Source organism: Furipterus horrens, unplaced genomic scaffold (genome assembly GCF_987537825.1).
Source record: "Furipterus horrens unplaced genomic scaffold, mFurHor1.1.pri manual_scaffold_2, whole genome shotgun sequence".
NCBI lineage: Eukaryota > Metazoa > Chordata > Mammalia > Chiroptera > Furipteridae > Furipterus > Furipterus horrens.
Window position 1 is genome coordinate 57705189 of NW_028327172.1, and position 17059 is coordinate 57722247.

A 17059-nucleotide genomic window follows, 5' to 3' on the forward strand; every position below is an offset into this window, starting at 1 on the left:
GTCGGACTGCGCAGCCATTCTCGGCGGTGCAGATGGACTCTTGAGAAGCTACACCATCGTCTCTCGAGACGGACGGCTGCCGACGACGACGTATATCTTCTTGATGGATTTTTCCCTTAAGTATTATGAAATGCCCTTCTTTGTCTCTTTTTATGGACTTTGCTGTGAAATCTGTTTTGTCTGATATAAGTATTGCTACCCCAGCTTTTTTTTCATGTCCATTTGCTTGGAATACATTTTTCCATCCCTTTACTTTCAGTCTGTGTAGATCTTTTGTTCTAAGGTGGGTCTCTTGTAGACAGCATATATGTGGGTCATTCTTTCTAATCCATTCAGCTACCCTATGTCTTTTAATTGGAGCGTTTAATCCATTTACATTTAAGGTTATTACCGATAAGTACTTATTCATTGTCATTTTTCCCCTTTGTACTCGTGTTCTTCTCTGTCTCTCTCTGTTTCTTTATCTTCTTAGAGCAGACCTTTTAGCATCTCTTGCATTGCTGGTTTGGTGGAGATGTATTCTTTTAGCCTTCTTTTGTCTTGGAAGCTCCTTATTTCACCCTCCATTTTGAATGAGAGCTTTGCTGGGTATAGTATTCTAGGTTGTAGGCCTTTGTTTTTCATTGCTTGGAATACTTTTTGCCATTCCCTTCTGGCTTGTAGTGTTTCTGCTGAGAAATCTGATGATAGCCTTATTGGAGTACCCTTGTATGTTATTAGTTGTTTTTCTCTTGCTGCTTTTAGGATCCTCTCTTTGTCTTTGAATGTTGCCATTTTAATTATGATGTGTCTTGAGGTGGGCCTGTTGGGGTTCATCTTCATTGGGACCCTCTGTGCTTCCTGGACTTGCGTGACTCTTTCTCTCGTCATGTTAGGAAAGTTTTCTGTCATTAGTTTTTCAAAGAGGTTTTCTATCCCTTGCTCTTCTTCTTCTCCTTCTGGAATTCCTATGATACGGATATTATTACGTTTCATGTTGTCCTGCAGCTGTCTTAGAACCTCTTCATTCTTGTTCAGTCTTTTTTCATTTTGTTGCATTGTCTGGGAGTTTTTGTGTAGGTTGTCCTCCAGCTCGCTGATCCGATCTTCTGCTTCCTCTAGCCTGCTTTTAATTCCTTCTACTGTGTTCTTCAATTCAGAGATCGTATTTTTCATTTCCTCCTGGCTCTTATTGATAGCTTCTATGTCCTTTTTCATGCTCACGTAATTTTCTGTGAGTTCCTTGTAGTTTTTCTGGAGTTCTTTGAAGTTTCCGCTGAGCTCATTCAGCTTCTCCATAATCCGTGTTTTGAATTCCATATCTGATAGTTGGCTCCCCTCTATTTCATTTAGCACTCTTTCTGGGGATTCTACCTTTCCTTTTGATGGGAGGTTGTTTCTCTGTCTCCCCATTTTTTTGACTCCTATTGTTTGTTGGTGCTTCTTGGAATGATCTGCACTTCCTGGATCTGCCTCTGGTGGCGTCAGATCATGTACCAGTCTGGCCCTAGGCAGCCTGTTGGAGACTTCCAGGGATCTACTGCTGTTGTCTGTCTTCTTTGATTGTTAATCTATTCAATCTGTGATTAGCTGTCAGGCTTAAGGACTGTGGGTGTGGCAGCTTAATTCCTGTAGGCAGGGCTTTTGCTTCCCCTCAGGCTGACGCCACTTGGAGGGGAATGGTCTACCCGCAGTACTGGGGATGAGTCAGCACTGGGATCCAGTCAGCTGCTCCTCCAGTTCTCCCCTCAAAGCCACCGTGCCAAATTCTCCCCAAGTGTCTCCAGTCCTCTCTGCCTTCCCTCTGCTTGAGCCCAGGGTAAGTGGTGGCCAAAATATTTTCGTATGTGATCCACTTAAGAGCTCTTTTTCTCCTGCTGTTTCTCTCCGGCTAGCAAGAAAGCCTGTGGCTTTTCGCTTTTCACAGCTGATACTATTTTACTTTCCACTCTGTCGCTGTAGGCTGGGAAGCCCAGCTGGGGGTTTAGACCCTGCCCTTCTCAGGGGGAATCCCCGGCTGCTGAGCTGTTTCTCAGTCCCTTCAGCAGCCACCCGTGTGAGCCCAGCCAGCCCTTCCGCGTCTCCGCACTCCCTACCGGTCACGTTGTGATGTAGCGGCCTTTTCTGTCTCTCCGTGGTTATAAGACTTCTTTCCAGCTAGTGTTCCGTTGGTTATTCCAGATGATTTCTCCAAAATTAAGTTGTAAATCCAGACTGGTCCTGGGAGGAGGTTAGTGTAGCTTCCACTTACTCCTCCGCCATCTTGGATCTCGATGGTGTAGCTTCTTAAGAGTCTATCTGCACCACCAAGAATGGCTGTGCAGTCCGACTCGGGAGTGACATGGTATCTGTCTCCTCCCGTGTTGAATCGACATCTTGCGATGACGCTGGAGTGTCCTCTCCAGTGAAGCTGAAGCTACAGAGCCTGGGCAGGGTGATATGGAGGGTCTGCTGTTGCCCATGCAGCAGACCCCCCCTCTCTTCGCAGCTGAAGGGTCCAAGGGAAAGACGGAGTCAATACAGCTTGGCTTCAGGTGCGCCGCAGGAGTTGCCAGTGTTGACTACAACGTCGAACCGCCTTAGGGACTCCGGCTCCGGATTTTCTGTCGGGGTTTACTCCCTTAGCCTTTCCCCTGAAGAGGTATGCCGCAAGGCAGCGGAGGTTTTTTGGAGTCAGATTTTTCCTTCTCTGATGTGCCCTGACTGGAAGATCGAACCAGCGACACTTAGCTCGCAGGCCGACGCTCAATCCACTGAGCCAAACCAGCCAGGCACAGCATAGTGCCTAGCAGAGTAGTCACAGAGCCTGAGCATTTGACCCATACTCTCTTTTAAAGAGATAAATAATTGCCTTTGTATCACCATGGTGCACGTCCAGTGGCTTGAATAGTGTGGGTGTTCAGTAATGGGCATTGAACTCAGAAGTGAGTGCAATGCTCTAGTTATACTAGGTGAAGAATTTTCAATATCTAGTCAGTACATTTTATTATTTAGATTCATATGCTGTGTTTTTCCGCTTCATCTACAGTATGACCAGAAGTCGTATTTTTCAAAGCTGATCCCTACAAGTGTGCATCTGTGATAATCCTTCCCTTCAGCACTCTGCAATATGATTAAATCATTATTTATGCCTTAATTATGAAATGAATCTTTAAATACAATTTCAAATTCCACTATGAAATGTAACCAATAACAAAGAACAAAAATAACAACATTAAAAATATAGCTCTGAGTTGGTTCACCTCTTTGAGAGAATTTTATTTAGGGAATCTAAACTAAAACTATGTAATAAACCTGGAAGGGCTGGTCCAGTGATAAACAAATGACTGGGAGTCCCCTCTGGGGCAGTGTTAGGAAGGTGCCATTGTCAATCCTTGTTCTCTTGTGCTGTGGGGATTTGGTGCCCATTCAGAAAAATTTCCACAGTAGGAAACTTCAGAAACACAAACAATTTACCAATCAGAATCTCTAACCAGAAACCTTCAAGACATATAGGCTAGGATGACAACCTTGTGGACAAGTTTGAACTAATGTGATTTTTCAGACAAGAGCATAGATTTTTGTCAAAAAAAAGCAAATATCAAATACTTATATTACCACTAACCCTGCCTTGCCCATGGCGGACATTGTTAATTACTCATGATTTTCTTCCCTTTCAAAGCCTTAGGTCTCCTTTCAGAGGCACACTTGATCAGTTTGCTTCCCTGGATGTAGCATAAATCAGTCAAGCAAGCGATCAAAAATCCCACAGGGTTTCCATCTCAGCCCCAATGTGTTAGCATATTAAACCTTATATTGCCCCTCTGTAAAACAGAGTGACCGATGCCTAGTTCTCTTGTTTATTATAAAGATTACCTAAGATATTTAGGACAGCACCTGACATGCAGTAGGCATTCAGTAAATGTTAGCGTACTCCTTTTTTAAAATGCTGGCATGAACAGGAACAAGGCAGCTTCCAACTGAGGCAGTTTCTGATAAAACTTAACTAACACTTGGATGGAGACTAAATTTTTATTTGAGGGAGTGATCAAGGTATGTTTTCATACTAAGGTAATCATAAAAATCAGGTCTACAAAGTGCCTTCCCTCAGAGGACTTGGGGTACTTTTCTTCTGCCCTAAGGTAAAACAATATTGCAATTAACAGCCTTCTTATGAACAGTTAATCTGAAATTTAAGTTAGATGGAACTTGTTAAAAATGACTAGTTTACTGCCTTCTTTGTTTTTCTACCCATATTTCTCCAATTCAATGAATTACTCAGAATTAGATTAATCAGTCAGTCATAAAATACTTAACAAAACATAATCAATACTAGGAATATTTCTAACATGAAACAGTTTACACTACTTGGCAGTAAGCCTTTAAACTGCTTACTTAGTTTTTCCCTCTCTTGGTTACTAGAATCTTGACTAAAATTTAGATGCAATACTCTGAATTTAGTCTTCTGTCTATAACAGTATGAGGAGGACCCCCCCCCATGGAATTTATTTATTACAAAATTGAGTATGTATTCTTCTTACACATTTAAACTTCAGTCACCTTCAAAGTACTCTCCATTTGATGCAATACACCTATCGAGACATTTTTCTTCCACTGTTCAAAACACTTTTTGAAGTTGGTGATTCTGATGCCTTTCAGTTCTTCTGGCATTTTTTATTTCACCTATTCCACATCAGCAAAACCTTTCACTTTGTGGATTTTTTCCATCCAGAGAGACAAAAAAAAGTTGCTTGGGGCAAAATCAGGTGAATAGGGAGGGTAGAGCATGGGGGTCGTGCTGCTTTTGGTAAAAAACTGCTGAACACTCAGCACAGTGTGGGCAGGTGTGCTCGTAAGTCACCCATCGTGAAATGGGCAAATGCATTGAAAGAGTCTTCATAAAAAATTAACTGAAGCCAAACATAGCCTCTCACAACACCAGCTGATACACTGATACAGATGGGTTCCTAGAACACTCATGTGGTAGGGAAAGCCTGTACTACAACGGGCCCACCCTCCAGAAGATAATTCCAGTTTTTTGGTGGTCCTCCCTCGAATATAACAGTTCTGTAACTTGGGACTTCTTATAAGGAAACAAAAAAATTTGCTGAGAATGATTTGATCCACACACCAGATAAGAATTATATACTTTAGCTGTACAGTAAATATGTTGATTTGTAAATTGCTATGCTAAAAGTGAGACACTGTGCTTAGTACTGGGGATCCATTTGTGAGCAAAAGGGACAAAATCCTTAAAATCAGGGTGCTTATAAGCAAGCAGAGAGAACAGATGCTAATGATATAATTTCTCTCTGTCTCTCTCTGTCTCTGTCTCTCTGTCTCCCTCTGTCAAACACACACACATACACACACACACACATTCTAATTCTTCTGAACTATGGAAGTTATGAAAAACTTAGCTTAGGCTTAGTGAAGAGGAAATATTACAAGATCAGGGATCTGGACAATGCAGAAAAAATTGTGAGTCTGCATTCCTCTGATATCTCAGACTAGCAACCTCTAGGTCCAAAGCTAAAGGGGTAAAAAGAGGAGGAAAGACATTGAAGTGGTCTGTTGATGGAACAACTTGAAAGCAAGCATGCTGCTGTTAGTCATTGGTACTGCTCATGTATCACTTTTGTATACCTGAAATGGCCTAACCAGCAGCTGAGGATATGTACACCTGATTCTCAGAGACTCTCAACAGCAACTTCCTTTCCTCCAAAAATATACCAGGAATAATGAAGCTCATTAAGGAGTTCCTGCCTAGCCTACTTGCAGAATGTCAGGCATCTGTCCCAGGATTTTTTATTTCTCATTCTTTCTGCCTGAACAGACACTTGGAGCAGGGTTTGAAAATGCACTAGTTTAGGACTATTAATACAGGAATATTAACCCCGTAAAACTAATACCCAAATAGTAAGCACGAGCACCAGTCATTGCTGAGGAGTCATATCACTTTTAGGTGTCCAGGAAATCAGTGGGCCATCTATTTTTCCATTAGATGTGTCAAACCACATGAGTGGAATCACAGGATGAATGTGAATAATGCCATTTTGGAAGCTCACTTTCTCTTTTTTAAAAAACGTTGTATTTTCAATATATATTTCACGTCAAGCTGTGAAAAGATGGATTGTACTAGAGAACCATGAAATGTGGATCAAACATGAAAGGAGAGGAGTGGATAGTGACTTAAATAGATGTCATCAGATAATAGGCCAGGTTTTCCAACCTATGGCTTCTCTGCAGTTTTAGAAAGCAATGTAATGATATACATCTTCTGAGAAACTCTAATATGCTTGCTAGAAGGGAACTTCACTGACATGATCAAAATCTCTTAATCTAAAATATGATAATGCATATATGCAAAATAGATAAAATTTCTAATAAAACTATAAAATATATACACTGTAGATTCTTAGTCAACCTCTATATGCCCTTCCAGTATGTAGTGCATTAGCAGCACAATATGAGTCCTTCCAGGAACTTACCATTACACTAAGAATGAAACAAGAATAAATGAAAAAATGCCCATAATTCAAAGAATGAAGGGGAGAATTCGGAGGAATACCAGGCATTCGGGGGTTTGTAAACTCATACACATAGTAGGCATACTAATTGATGAAAATTTAAATTTATATTATAATAGGGTTAGAATTATCTCAAGAGTCTAAGATTTGGTAGAACATGTTTCATGAAAGGAACGCAGAAATGGAAGGATACCACTCCTTGTTGAAAATAAATAGATCTAACAGTGGGGATGAGAATAATATACCACCAGGATAGATACCTGTAAACCTGAAGCTCAAAGCTTTGTGCAAGTTCTCTGGGTAAAAAATTTAAGAAAAAGAAGTGATATTTTTAGAGGAGGGTATGTTGGAACATCCATTTAACCACTTGCCTTTGCCTTCTGACACACTTCTTTCCTTCTAGCTGATCTATCTTAAGAGTTCCCTGACATATCCTCTTCCTTGCCATTCCTTAATGTTGCTGTTACATCAGACCTTTAGGCCCTGGTGTCATCTCCTCTGAATTTCCTCATTGATTGCTTTTATTTACATGTCCCTTACTTCCTTTTATATACAGGTGATTCTTAAAGCTATGAGTTCCACCCTAATATCTCTTCTAAGCTTCTGCTCCGTCTCCTCTGTAGATCATAGATACTTCAAACATAACACTGCCACTCTGGAACTAGATATCATTCCCATAAAATGTGACCCTTACTTCCTATAGTTTTCATCTTAGTTAATAAAGTTGCCATCAACTTAGTTAGAAGCCTCTTCCCTGATTCTTTTGTCTATCTCACAATTTCTTCAATCCTTGCTCTAAAAATGTCTTTACTAGCTTAGTGTTTTCTTCAGTACAGTGACTTTTAGTATTTGACCTCTCATCCCTTGACTTTCCTCTTGTGATAGCTTTTCTGACCAGTTTCTTTGCCTCCAAATTCCAACTGCCATCCTGATCTGCCCTTTCCAATCTACCTTCCCCCACCACTAGTCTTTGCCATGAGACAATGTGGTTCATGAAAAGCCTTAGGTAAGGTTAGAGTGATCATATCTTTGAATTATTATTTAAGACATTTGCATGCTGGATGAAGAGCCAACCTGATAATCTTTAAGGCTGGGCTGCCAACCAAGGACCAAGGCCCAGTTATGTAGTCATCAAGCTTAAGATTCATTGGTTCCACCCCAAATGTACTGATTCAAAATCTCCTAAGTTTAGACCCTTGAACTGTACTTCTGTAGGCTCTCCAAATGATTGTGATGCACATCTGTTTTTGGAAACTCTAAGATCTTATCCAGTTATAAGATTCAGTGATTATAACATGATTATAACACTCTAATCAGAATCCAATTTGCTATTCCAAGAAAATAGTGCAAAAGTATTTTGTGCAATTGCAGCATCACTTAACTAAACAGAAAGCCTTCTGAGTGGTGTGGATTTAATGGAAAAAAAAACATTCATTTAAGTGTATAAATTCTGGTAAATTTGTGAAAAGAATTGCATCACATTAGAGGCAGGCTTTATGCACATTTCTTCCAACACACGTATCTAATGGGTTTTTCTTTAGTTTCACACATGATGTTAATTAGTTGCACATGAATAGCTGAAGAAACTATTTAATGTAAAAATAGTGGTGAATGTTATCATATACAAAACATTTAGTAATTAGGTTGTTAATTAACTTAGGTAAAAGGAATTAAGATTTAGCAAAACAACAGAAAAAGCAGAAGAGAGTTAAATGAAAACCTGTTCCCTTGTTGGTCATGAGCTACTAATGTTCTAGTAATTGATATAGAAAACATGTTATAGGTACCCGAAGCAGAACTTCTGTCATTAGCTAGAGAGAATCAACTCAAAAAAAGAAATTTAAAAAGAAGTCATGTAACCCAAATGATGCCAAATTTTGTCACTTCTTTTTCTATTGTATAATAAAATGACATTAAAAAATACCCTGTGAGCCAGAAATAGAGAGTAATTTGGGGAGTGTTGGCACTTGCCATACAAACCAACTGTTTGCCTTTATGATCAGTTTTCCTCTACTACCTCCTCCTCTTTTAAACACTAACTTCTCTTCTATAACATTGGAATAATATTATTCTCTGAAAATCTTTACTTTTCTATACAGTGGATTCAAGGACATCATAGATTGACCCAAAGTTGGTTATCCTTGATGACTTTACCTCTCACATATCCCTACATTTATGTACATACTCTGTGTTGCTTCAAATAATTCTCAAGTCCTTCCACACCTTTATCTCATCCAAAATCTACACAGAAACCGAAAGAATATTTAAAACACACACACTTATCTGACCATGTCATCTCCTCTACCCTACATAGATCCTGCCAATTTCTTCCCATTGATCTAGGAATCTCTGCCCTGCAAGAGCCCCTCCCATCCAGCCCTCATACTTATCCTAAGCCAGTCATCACACTATTGTACACTGGCCTCTATTCTTCCTTCCAATGCCTCCTAGCTTTTTCCTTATAATTAATCTGTTTGCCAAACCTACCAAATCCCCTAACTCAGCCAAACCAATACTTTCATTAGCTAATACCTTTTGAAAGAAAACTCTATTGCTCCCATAGACTAGGTCAGGATCCATACTATACTTCTTCATGGCCCTTACTACAGTTCTAATTCTTTAGAAGCCCATCCCACCTTATTATTCTTTATGAAGGCAGGAAACATGTTCATGTTCTTCATCATTTTGTTTTCAGAACAAGAAGAGCTCTTATCACAGAATGTATTTTAACAATATAAAGATAAATATTTTATGAATGAATACATGAAGAAATGAGTAGCATGGGATTCTGAGATTGAAATGGTAGATTGGAGACAAGGTGAAATGGTCATAAGCACCTGCTTGTAACTTATGCACAACTGGCCCGAGTAAACATTTCTTCCTCCTTTTACAATATGTGTCTATGTCTCTGCAGGTTGTGATTTGATCCCAGTACAGTACCTTCGCTGGGGTGACCCTGAGCCCATTGCAGCTGTGGTGTTCGCCTGCCTCGGCCTGCTGGCTACCCTGTTTGTTACAGCAGTCTTCATCATTTACCGTGATACCCCAGTAGTCAAGTCCTCCAGCAGGGAACTCTGCTACATTATCCTTGCTGGTATCTGCCTGGGCTACTTATGTACTTTCTGCCTCATTGCAAAGCCCAAACAGATTTATTGCTACCTACAGAGAATCGGCATTGGTCTCTCCCCAGCCATGAGCTACTCAGCCCTTGTAACCAAGACCAACCGTATTGCAAGGATCCTGGCTGGCAGCAAGAAGAAAATCTGTACCAAAAAGCCCCGATTCATGAGTGCCTGTGCCCAGCTGGTGATTGCTTTCATTCTCATATGCATCCAGTTGGGCATCATTGTCGCCCTCTTTATAATGGAGCCTCCTGATATAATGCATGACTACCCAAGCATTCGAGAAGTCTACCTGATTTGTAACACCACCAACCTAGGAGTTGTCACTCCTCTCGGATACAATGGGTTGCTGATTTTGAGCTGTACATTCTACGCTTTCAAGACCAGAAATGTTCCGGCTAACTTCAACGAGGCCAAGTATATTGCCTTCACTATGTACACCACCTGCATTATATGGCTGGCCTTTGTGCCAATCTACTTTGGCAGCAATTACAAAATTATCACCATGTGTTTCTCAGTCAGCCTCAGTGCCACAGTGGCGCTAGGCTGTATGTTTGTGCCAAAGGTGTACATCATCCTGGCCAAGCCAGAGAGAAACGTGCGCAGCGCCTTCACCACCTCTACCGTGGTGCGCATGCATGTGGGGGATGGCAAGTCATCCTCAGCAGCCAGCAGATCCAGCAGCCTAGTCAACCTGTGGAAGAGGAGAGGCTCCTCTGGGGAAACCTTAAGGTAAAAGCTGTGGGGACCTTGTGGGGCATTGGCCTTATGGCTGAAGCAGTGGCATTTGTTTCCTGTGTTTTTTAAGTGGAAAATATCTGAGTGAATTAAACTGTAGGAGGTATGGTGTTGGGAAAGGGGCTTTGGACATTTTCACTGAATGGTTTTTGTGAAGTTAATAGGATGTGGACCCAGGGACTTAAGCCAAGCCAGAAACAATAGAAGTTGAGACCTCTGATAAGGCAAAAATTGATAGCAAAAGGGGGGTGAGGGCAAGAGGGCAGGGAGAGTACAGGTAAGTCATTGAGCCAAGGCAAGGCCCTCCGGGTCCTGAGGGGATGAGATACTTTGTGGACTAAATTCTAGTTCACCAGAAAAAAAGAGAAAATTATGCTGAGAACAGAATACGAAGAGCATCACATGTCCAACTTGAATGTGCCTGAATGTTTTCAAGCCCAGAAGAGCCATTGATTGCCCAGCCCACAGAGATATGGGAAGGTAGAATTTATATTCTAGTTCTTGATTGGGAATTTGAACTCTTTGAGAAAAGTCTAAGTAGATGAAAGAGACAAGAGAACAAAGTAGCTTTGACTATAATGTTCCTAAGCAACCATCCAGTCTCCCACTTTCTCTGATTGGAGACAAAGTGAAAGGGTCATAAGCAGCTGCTTGCAACTTAGGCACAACTGGCCCAAGTAAACATTGCTTCCTTCTTTTTCAATATGTGTATGTGTCTCTGAAGGTTATGATAGTTCCATAGTTCCATCCCACCCCACCAAGTTCAGTACCACAGGAATGGTTACTGGGCAATTGCCATCTGAAAAGAATCTGAAGTCAACTGCCAATGATTTCCCCCCATGTGAGCAACTACCTTATGGGATAAATGCCTCCCTTAAGATACTTCAAAAGACAGTGAGGATATCTTATCAGTGGCTTGAGAACAAATTTGAAGGTGCTAAGAAAACTACACAGGTTGTTGAATTGAAAATAAGGATCTCCTCTCCTTAAGAAGTACATCTCAAGAGAGCTAGTCATGACTCATCTGCTAACTTTACAGAAATCTGACAATTTTTCTAAAATCTAGATGAATAAATGGAAGGTAAATATATTTCAGTTGGAAGATAAATAGCTTAACAATATTGCTTGAACAATTCCCTTATACCATCATTTAAAAAGTCATATTTTCTATCAGCCCTAATTCCTCAAAACTTGAATTGTGCTGATGGTAAAGATACTGTGTCTGCTGAGGACTGGAAAGGGCTCAGAAGATACTTGGAGTTATGGCCCAATTCATTTGCATTATTAATGTGTATCCTTTCCTCTTTAAATTCTTTTTAAATTCCTGTATGCCTCTCATCTCTTTCCATGTCCCTTGTGCAAGGTAGTCAACTAAAGTGTAAACCTTGGGAAAAACTATGTCTTTTATTTCTTCAGTAAATCCTGGAGATGTCACGTTCTATACACAGAAGGCCTTCCATATCTCAAACCTGCTGGCATATATTCCATCTGCCTTCCTGACCCCTCTCTAAAACAGTCTTTTTCAGAAACTTCTGCAAGATCAGCCTTTTATTTTGTCTATAAAACTTTATTTTTTCAAGCTTACTTTATCAGCCTTCTTGAAACTCTTTCTGTAAATACAATCTTCTTTGGCATCCTGGTAAATAAAACACACAGGCTTCTAAAGGCACAGAACTGTGCGTCTGGGACAAAGGCCCTGAAAACTCCCAAGGGCAGACATCTCAGAGACAGCATGGAGCCTGGTGAAGAGCACTGGCTTTGTGGGCAGGTTCTCTCCTGAGCTTGAGCACCGGCACTGCCATTTCTTCTCTCTGAGCCTTAATTTCTTCATCTTCCCAACTGATACCATCTCACCTGCTTCATAAAATTGTAAAGAGAGAAAGGCTTAATATGTATGAAGTCCAGGCATACAGTAGACACTTTATTGAAGGTAGCAGGGTCCAGAACTAGATAGCACTGGGATTGAATCCTGGCAGCATCACTTATTAGCTGAGTAACCTAACTGTAGGCAAATCACTTAACCTTTCTATGCCTTAGTTTTCTCCTCTGATGAATGGAGATAATGAAATATATCCTTCATCTGGTGATTCTGAAACTAAATGAGTTAATAGGTATAAAGCATATATGCCATACAGTAAGCACTTTTTAAGTGTTTGCTATTAAGTTAACAATAGTCTTCTTCCATATCTGAAAATCTCTGTGTCAGGCATGCAAACAGGATGATTTTACTAATAATGAGAGCATAATTAAAAGCAGTACAAATCTATAGACGCATTGATACAGCCTGGGATTTCCAGGGCATTTCCATCCTTGGCGAACTATAGAGCACACCCTTTGTCCCAGTTTAAGCAGGATAAGCTGCTTGGAAGTGAGGGCCTTGTCTACCTTATTCATTGCTGTGCACCCAGTGCCTGGAAGTACGGAGAAGGGTGCTTGGCATATAGAAGATACTCAACAATCATTTGTAGAATGAGTGAATTTGGGAAGGTAGTGATGTGGTGGGGATATTTTCCTTGTGTTGAAGTGTGCATACTACCACCCTCTAGCAGTTCTACTTTAATAAAATTAAGCCTACAGTGAACTGTATTACAAATATCCCCTGCACTCCTATGGTCATCAGTTTCTGCCAAAGAATCAGGCTGTTAATCCTATCCATTGATCTCATGTTTTGCTATAATTCTAATGTTCCACTAGTAATATTAGATTACTATTTTTAGCTATATCATTTGTACTTCAGTAAACAAAGGAGCAACATCAACAACAAAATGTATTGAGATTGCCAATAGAAAATAGGAATGCTCTAGATTTGGGCAATAGTTTAACTTGTTTTCCCTACAAGGCTATGTACTTTGATGACTGGATTTTGCAGTCCGTACATTTGGGTAGTAGACAATCAAAGAGAGTAAGGAGGGACATTTGGAACTGTTGGACCTTCTTAAGTGGTCTTAATAAGTCCATGTCTGTCTATGTGATAGTGTGGTCATATCTAAGGCAAGCTATAGTCAGATTATATAGAGAGTTCTGTTTTGCCATTAACCAGGATGTTCAACTTTGAACCTGCTTTTTATATGGAGAAGAAGAAAAGCCAGAGAAAACTGTAATACCCTTGAATCACATACATACCATAACTGCTCTCCCTTTGAAGCCACAATCCTAATAAATAAATTAGATCCAGACATGCTTTAAGATGGAGGCATAGGTAGATATGCTTCACCTCCTTGCACAACTGTAAGAAGGATCACATCTAGCCTCAAAACAAAAAACAACTAGAACTGCCAGAAAATTGAACTGTATGAAAGTCCAACAGCCAAGGATTTAAAGAATAAATATTCATCCAGATGGGTAGGAGGGGTGGAGCTGGGAAACCGGGAAACTGCCTGTCTCTCAGGAGAGTCCATTTAGAGGGCACCCATGGTCCTAGAACATACACAAAACCACCCACTCTGGAAACCATCACCAGGGCAACAGCTACAGGGGTACCAGTTGCATATGGGAAGGGGGTGAAGTAACTGGAAACAGGGACGCACCGAGCAAGCAGCATTGTTCCCTCTCTGACCCCTCCATCACATACAGCACCACAAAGCTGTGAAACAGGTTGCCCAGTCCTGGAAAATACCTAAGACTCTGCCCCTTACAATGTAACCAGTGTGCCAAGACAGGGAGTCAAAGCAGCTCTACCTAATACACAGAAACAAACACAGGGAGGCTGCCAAATTGAGGAGACAGTGAAATATGGCCCAAATGAAAGAACAGATCAAAACTCCAGAAAAAGAACTAAGTGAAATGGAGATAACCAACCTATTAGATGCAGAGCTCAAAACACTGGTGATAGGATGCTCAGAAAACTCACTGCGTACAGCAAACACATATGGGAAGAAATGAAGGCTACACTAAATGAAATAAAGAAAAATCCATAGGGAACCAACCAACAGTGAAAAGAAAGAAGTGAGGTTCGAATCAATAGATTGGAACATAGGAAGAAATAAACAGTCAACCAGTACAGAATGAAAAAAAAGAAAACAAGAATTGAAAAAAAAAAAAAAAGTGGAGGCTTAGGAAGCTCTGAGACAAATTTAAATACACCAACATCCAAATCATAGGGGTTCCAGAAGAAAAAGAGGAAGAACAAGAACTCCAAAACTTATTTGAAAACATAATGAAGGAAAACTTCCCTAATTTGGTGAAGGAAATAGACACACAAGTTCAGGAAGCACAGAGAGTCCCAAACAAGTTGGACCCAAAAAGGATGACACCAAGACACATCATAATTAAAACGCTAAAGATTAAAGATAAAGAGAGAATCTTAAAAGTAGCAAGAGAAAAGCAGAGAGTTACCTACAAAGAAATTCCCATAAGACTATCAGTTGATTTCTCAAAAGAAACCTTGCAGGCAAGAAGGAACTGGCAAGAAGTATTCAAAGTGATGAAAAGCATGGACCTACATTTAGAATGGAAGGGCAGATAAAGTGCTTCCCAGACAAGGTAAAGCTATAGGAGTTCATCATCACCAAGCCCTTATTATATGAAATGTTAAAGGGACTTATTTAAGAAAGTGAAAAAAATCAAAACTATGACAGTAAAATGACAGCAAAGTCACAACTATCAACAAACAAATCTAAAAAACAAAAACAAATTAAGCTAACAACTAGACCAAGAACAGAACCATAGATATAGAGATCACATGGAGGGTTGTCAGTGGGGAGGGGGAAGGAGGAGAACAGGGGGGAAAGTGCAGGGATTAAGAAGCACAATTGGTTGGTATAAACAGACAGGGGGACATTAAGAATAGTATAGAAAATGGAGAAACCAAAGAACTTATATGCATGACCCATGGACATGAACTAAGAAGGGGGGATTGCTGGAGGGAAGGGAGATACCAGACAGAGGGGTGCAAAGGGAAAAAAATTGAGATAATTGTAACAGCATAATCAATAAAATATACTTCAAAAAAAAGAAAATATGATCATGATGACTGCAAAAAACATATTAAAAATAAATAAATAACACTCCTGAAAAAAATAAACATGTTTTGCTGAAAAAAGAGAAAGAAATTAGATCCAAACTAAAATACCTTTTCTCTGCGCCTTCCATGAGCTCTCAAATTAAGTAATTCTTCTTTGTGATTCTAAGATATTCAGAACACTAATATAGTATTTATCACATTATAGAATATAACTGGTTATGCATGGATTTACCTCCTTCTTTAGTTTACAGTTTTATAAAGGCCAGTGTGTTTCACATTGCCTGTCATGTTGGAGCTTAAATAATAGCAAACAAGTGAACTTGGTACTTCTAATACTTTCATGTCTTATTCTAAATTACCCCCATTAGTTATGCTTCTCTGGCTTGAATTCTGTAATATGCCAATGAGCCAATCTACTGGGATCTAGGGTGCTGGATGAATGTGAACAAGGTACTTCAGTATTTCTTCCACTGTAAAATGTTAGATAATTAATCCTGTTGTGAGGAGTAAATGAAGTGATGTGTATTAAATTCTTAGTATCAGCACATAAAAAGTACTCAAAAAATGGTAGATAAAACTTTTAGATTTGTGTTCATCTGCAAGAAAGATTAAGACAGATTTTCAGAGGCCTACAGGATTTGTTTGGTTTCATTTTCCTCCTATCACCAAAAAAAAAAAAAAAAAAAAAAAAAAAAGCAGGTAAACTTTTCCTGGTATTCCTCCAAGGCTCAGTGACTCAGAGCTAACATTTCTGCTGTTCTATACACATTTTGCTACTGGCTGCATGATGACTGTCATGGCTCCACACATTGCATCCTTCTATTAGGGAAAACAAAAGTCTTCTCAGAGTCCCACAAAAATTGCCCTTACATTTCATCGACAAAATCATCTCATACAGCTACCTCTAGTTGCATGAGTATAGAAATGTGTGTATTTAGCTTTTACGTCCTCCATAATGGAAACTGAAAGGGAGAGGGGAAGGGTGTCAAACTATTGGATAAACCAGTAAATAGTGTCTACCATGGAAAGTGGCAGTACCTAGTAGTAATAGTGGTGGTAATAATACAAATGTCTCGCTTTTACGTCCTCCATAATGGAAACTGAAAGGGAGAGGGGAAGGGTGTCAAACTATTGGATAAACCAGTAAATAGTGTCTACCATGGAAAGTGGCAGTACCTAGTAGTAATAGTGGTGGTAATAATACAAATGTCTCATGGTCACAAATTATGGACAGAAGAAGCAAAATTCACTCCCACTTTTCAGGTAAGGAATTTGAGGTGCAGTATGGTTAAAAGGTTTGCCCATAGACAAGTCGGTTATGAAGCACTTTTTATATCAAGCCTCAGCTTTTTGGCATTTGAGCTAACCATTTCCCTGAATGTATGTTTTGGAAAGTGAGTCTCACAAACTACTCCATGAGAAAAAAAGTTAGCTGGTCAAACAAGTTTGAAAACAACGCTGACTATTCTGTCCTTTTATTGGAAGTCTTGCAGTGTGAGAACCAATCATCATTCATCATTTAATTTTTTTTTTCAATCTTTTCCCAAGCTTTTGAACACAGGACTGTTTTTTCCAGTAACTCAGTTAACATTCTGGAGAATTGATACTACAAGGGGACTCACTTGGGAAAACATCATCAGAAGGGTGTTTCTGAAGAGTAACAGAAAGCCAATTTCTACCTCCGTCATAGAGATCACTTCAGTTTCTAAACACCTAAGGGAAGAATACAGCTAATTTTAACAGACCTA

General features: G+C 39.8%; 1 protein-coding gene and 1 long non-coding RNA gene across 2 annotated transcripts in view; one reads left to right on the forward strand and one right to left on the reverse strand.

The window, feature by feature from the left end:
* The window catches only part of GRM5 (glutamate metabotropic receptor 5), a 481197-nt gene that overhangs the window by 416372 nt on the left and 47766 nt on the right, over positions 1 to 17059 (forward strand). The window contains exon 7 of the mRNA XM_090267802.1: positions 9403 to 10342. Within this exon, the coding sequence (XP_090123928.1) occupies positions 9403 to 10342 (940 nt within the window). The remainder of the gene's footprint in view (positions 1 to 9402; positions 10343 to 17059) is intronic.
* LOC150018623 (uncharacterized) overlaps positions 1 to 17059 on the reverse strand; it is a 129951-nt gene that overhangs the window by 12749 nt on the left and 100143 nt on the right. The window lies entirely within an intron of this gene.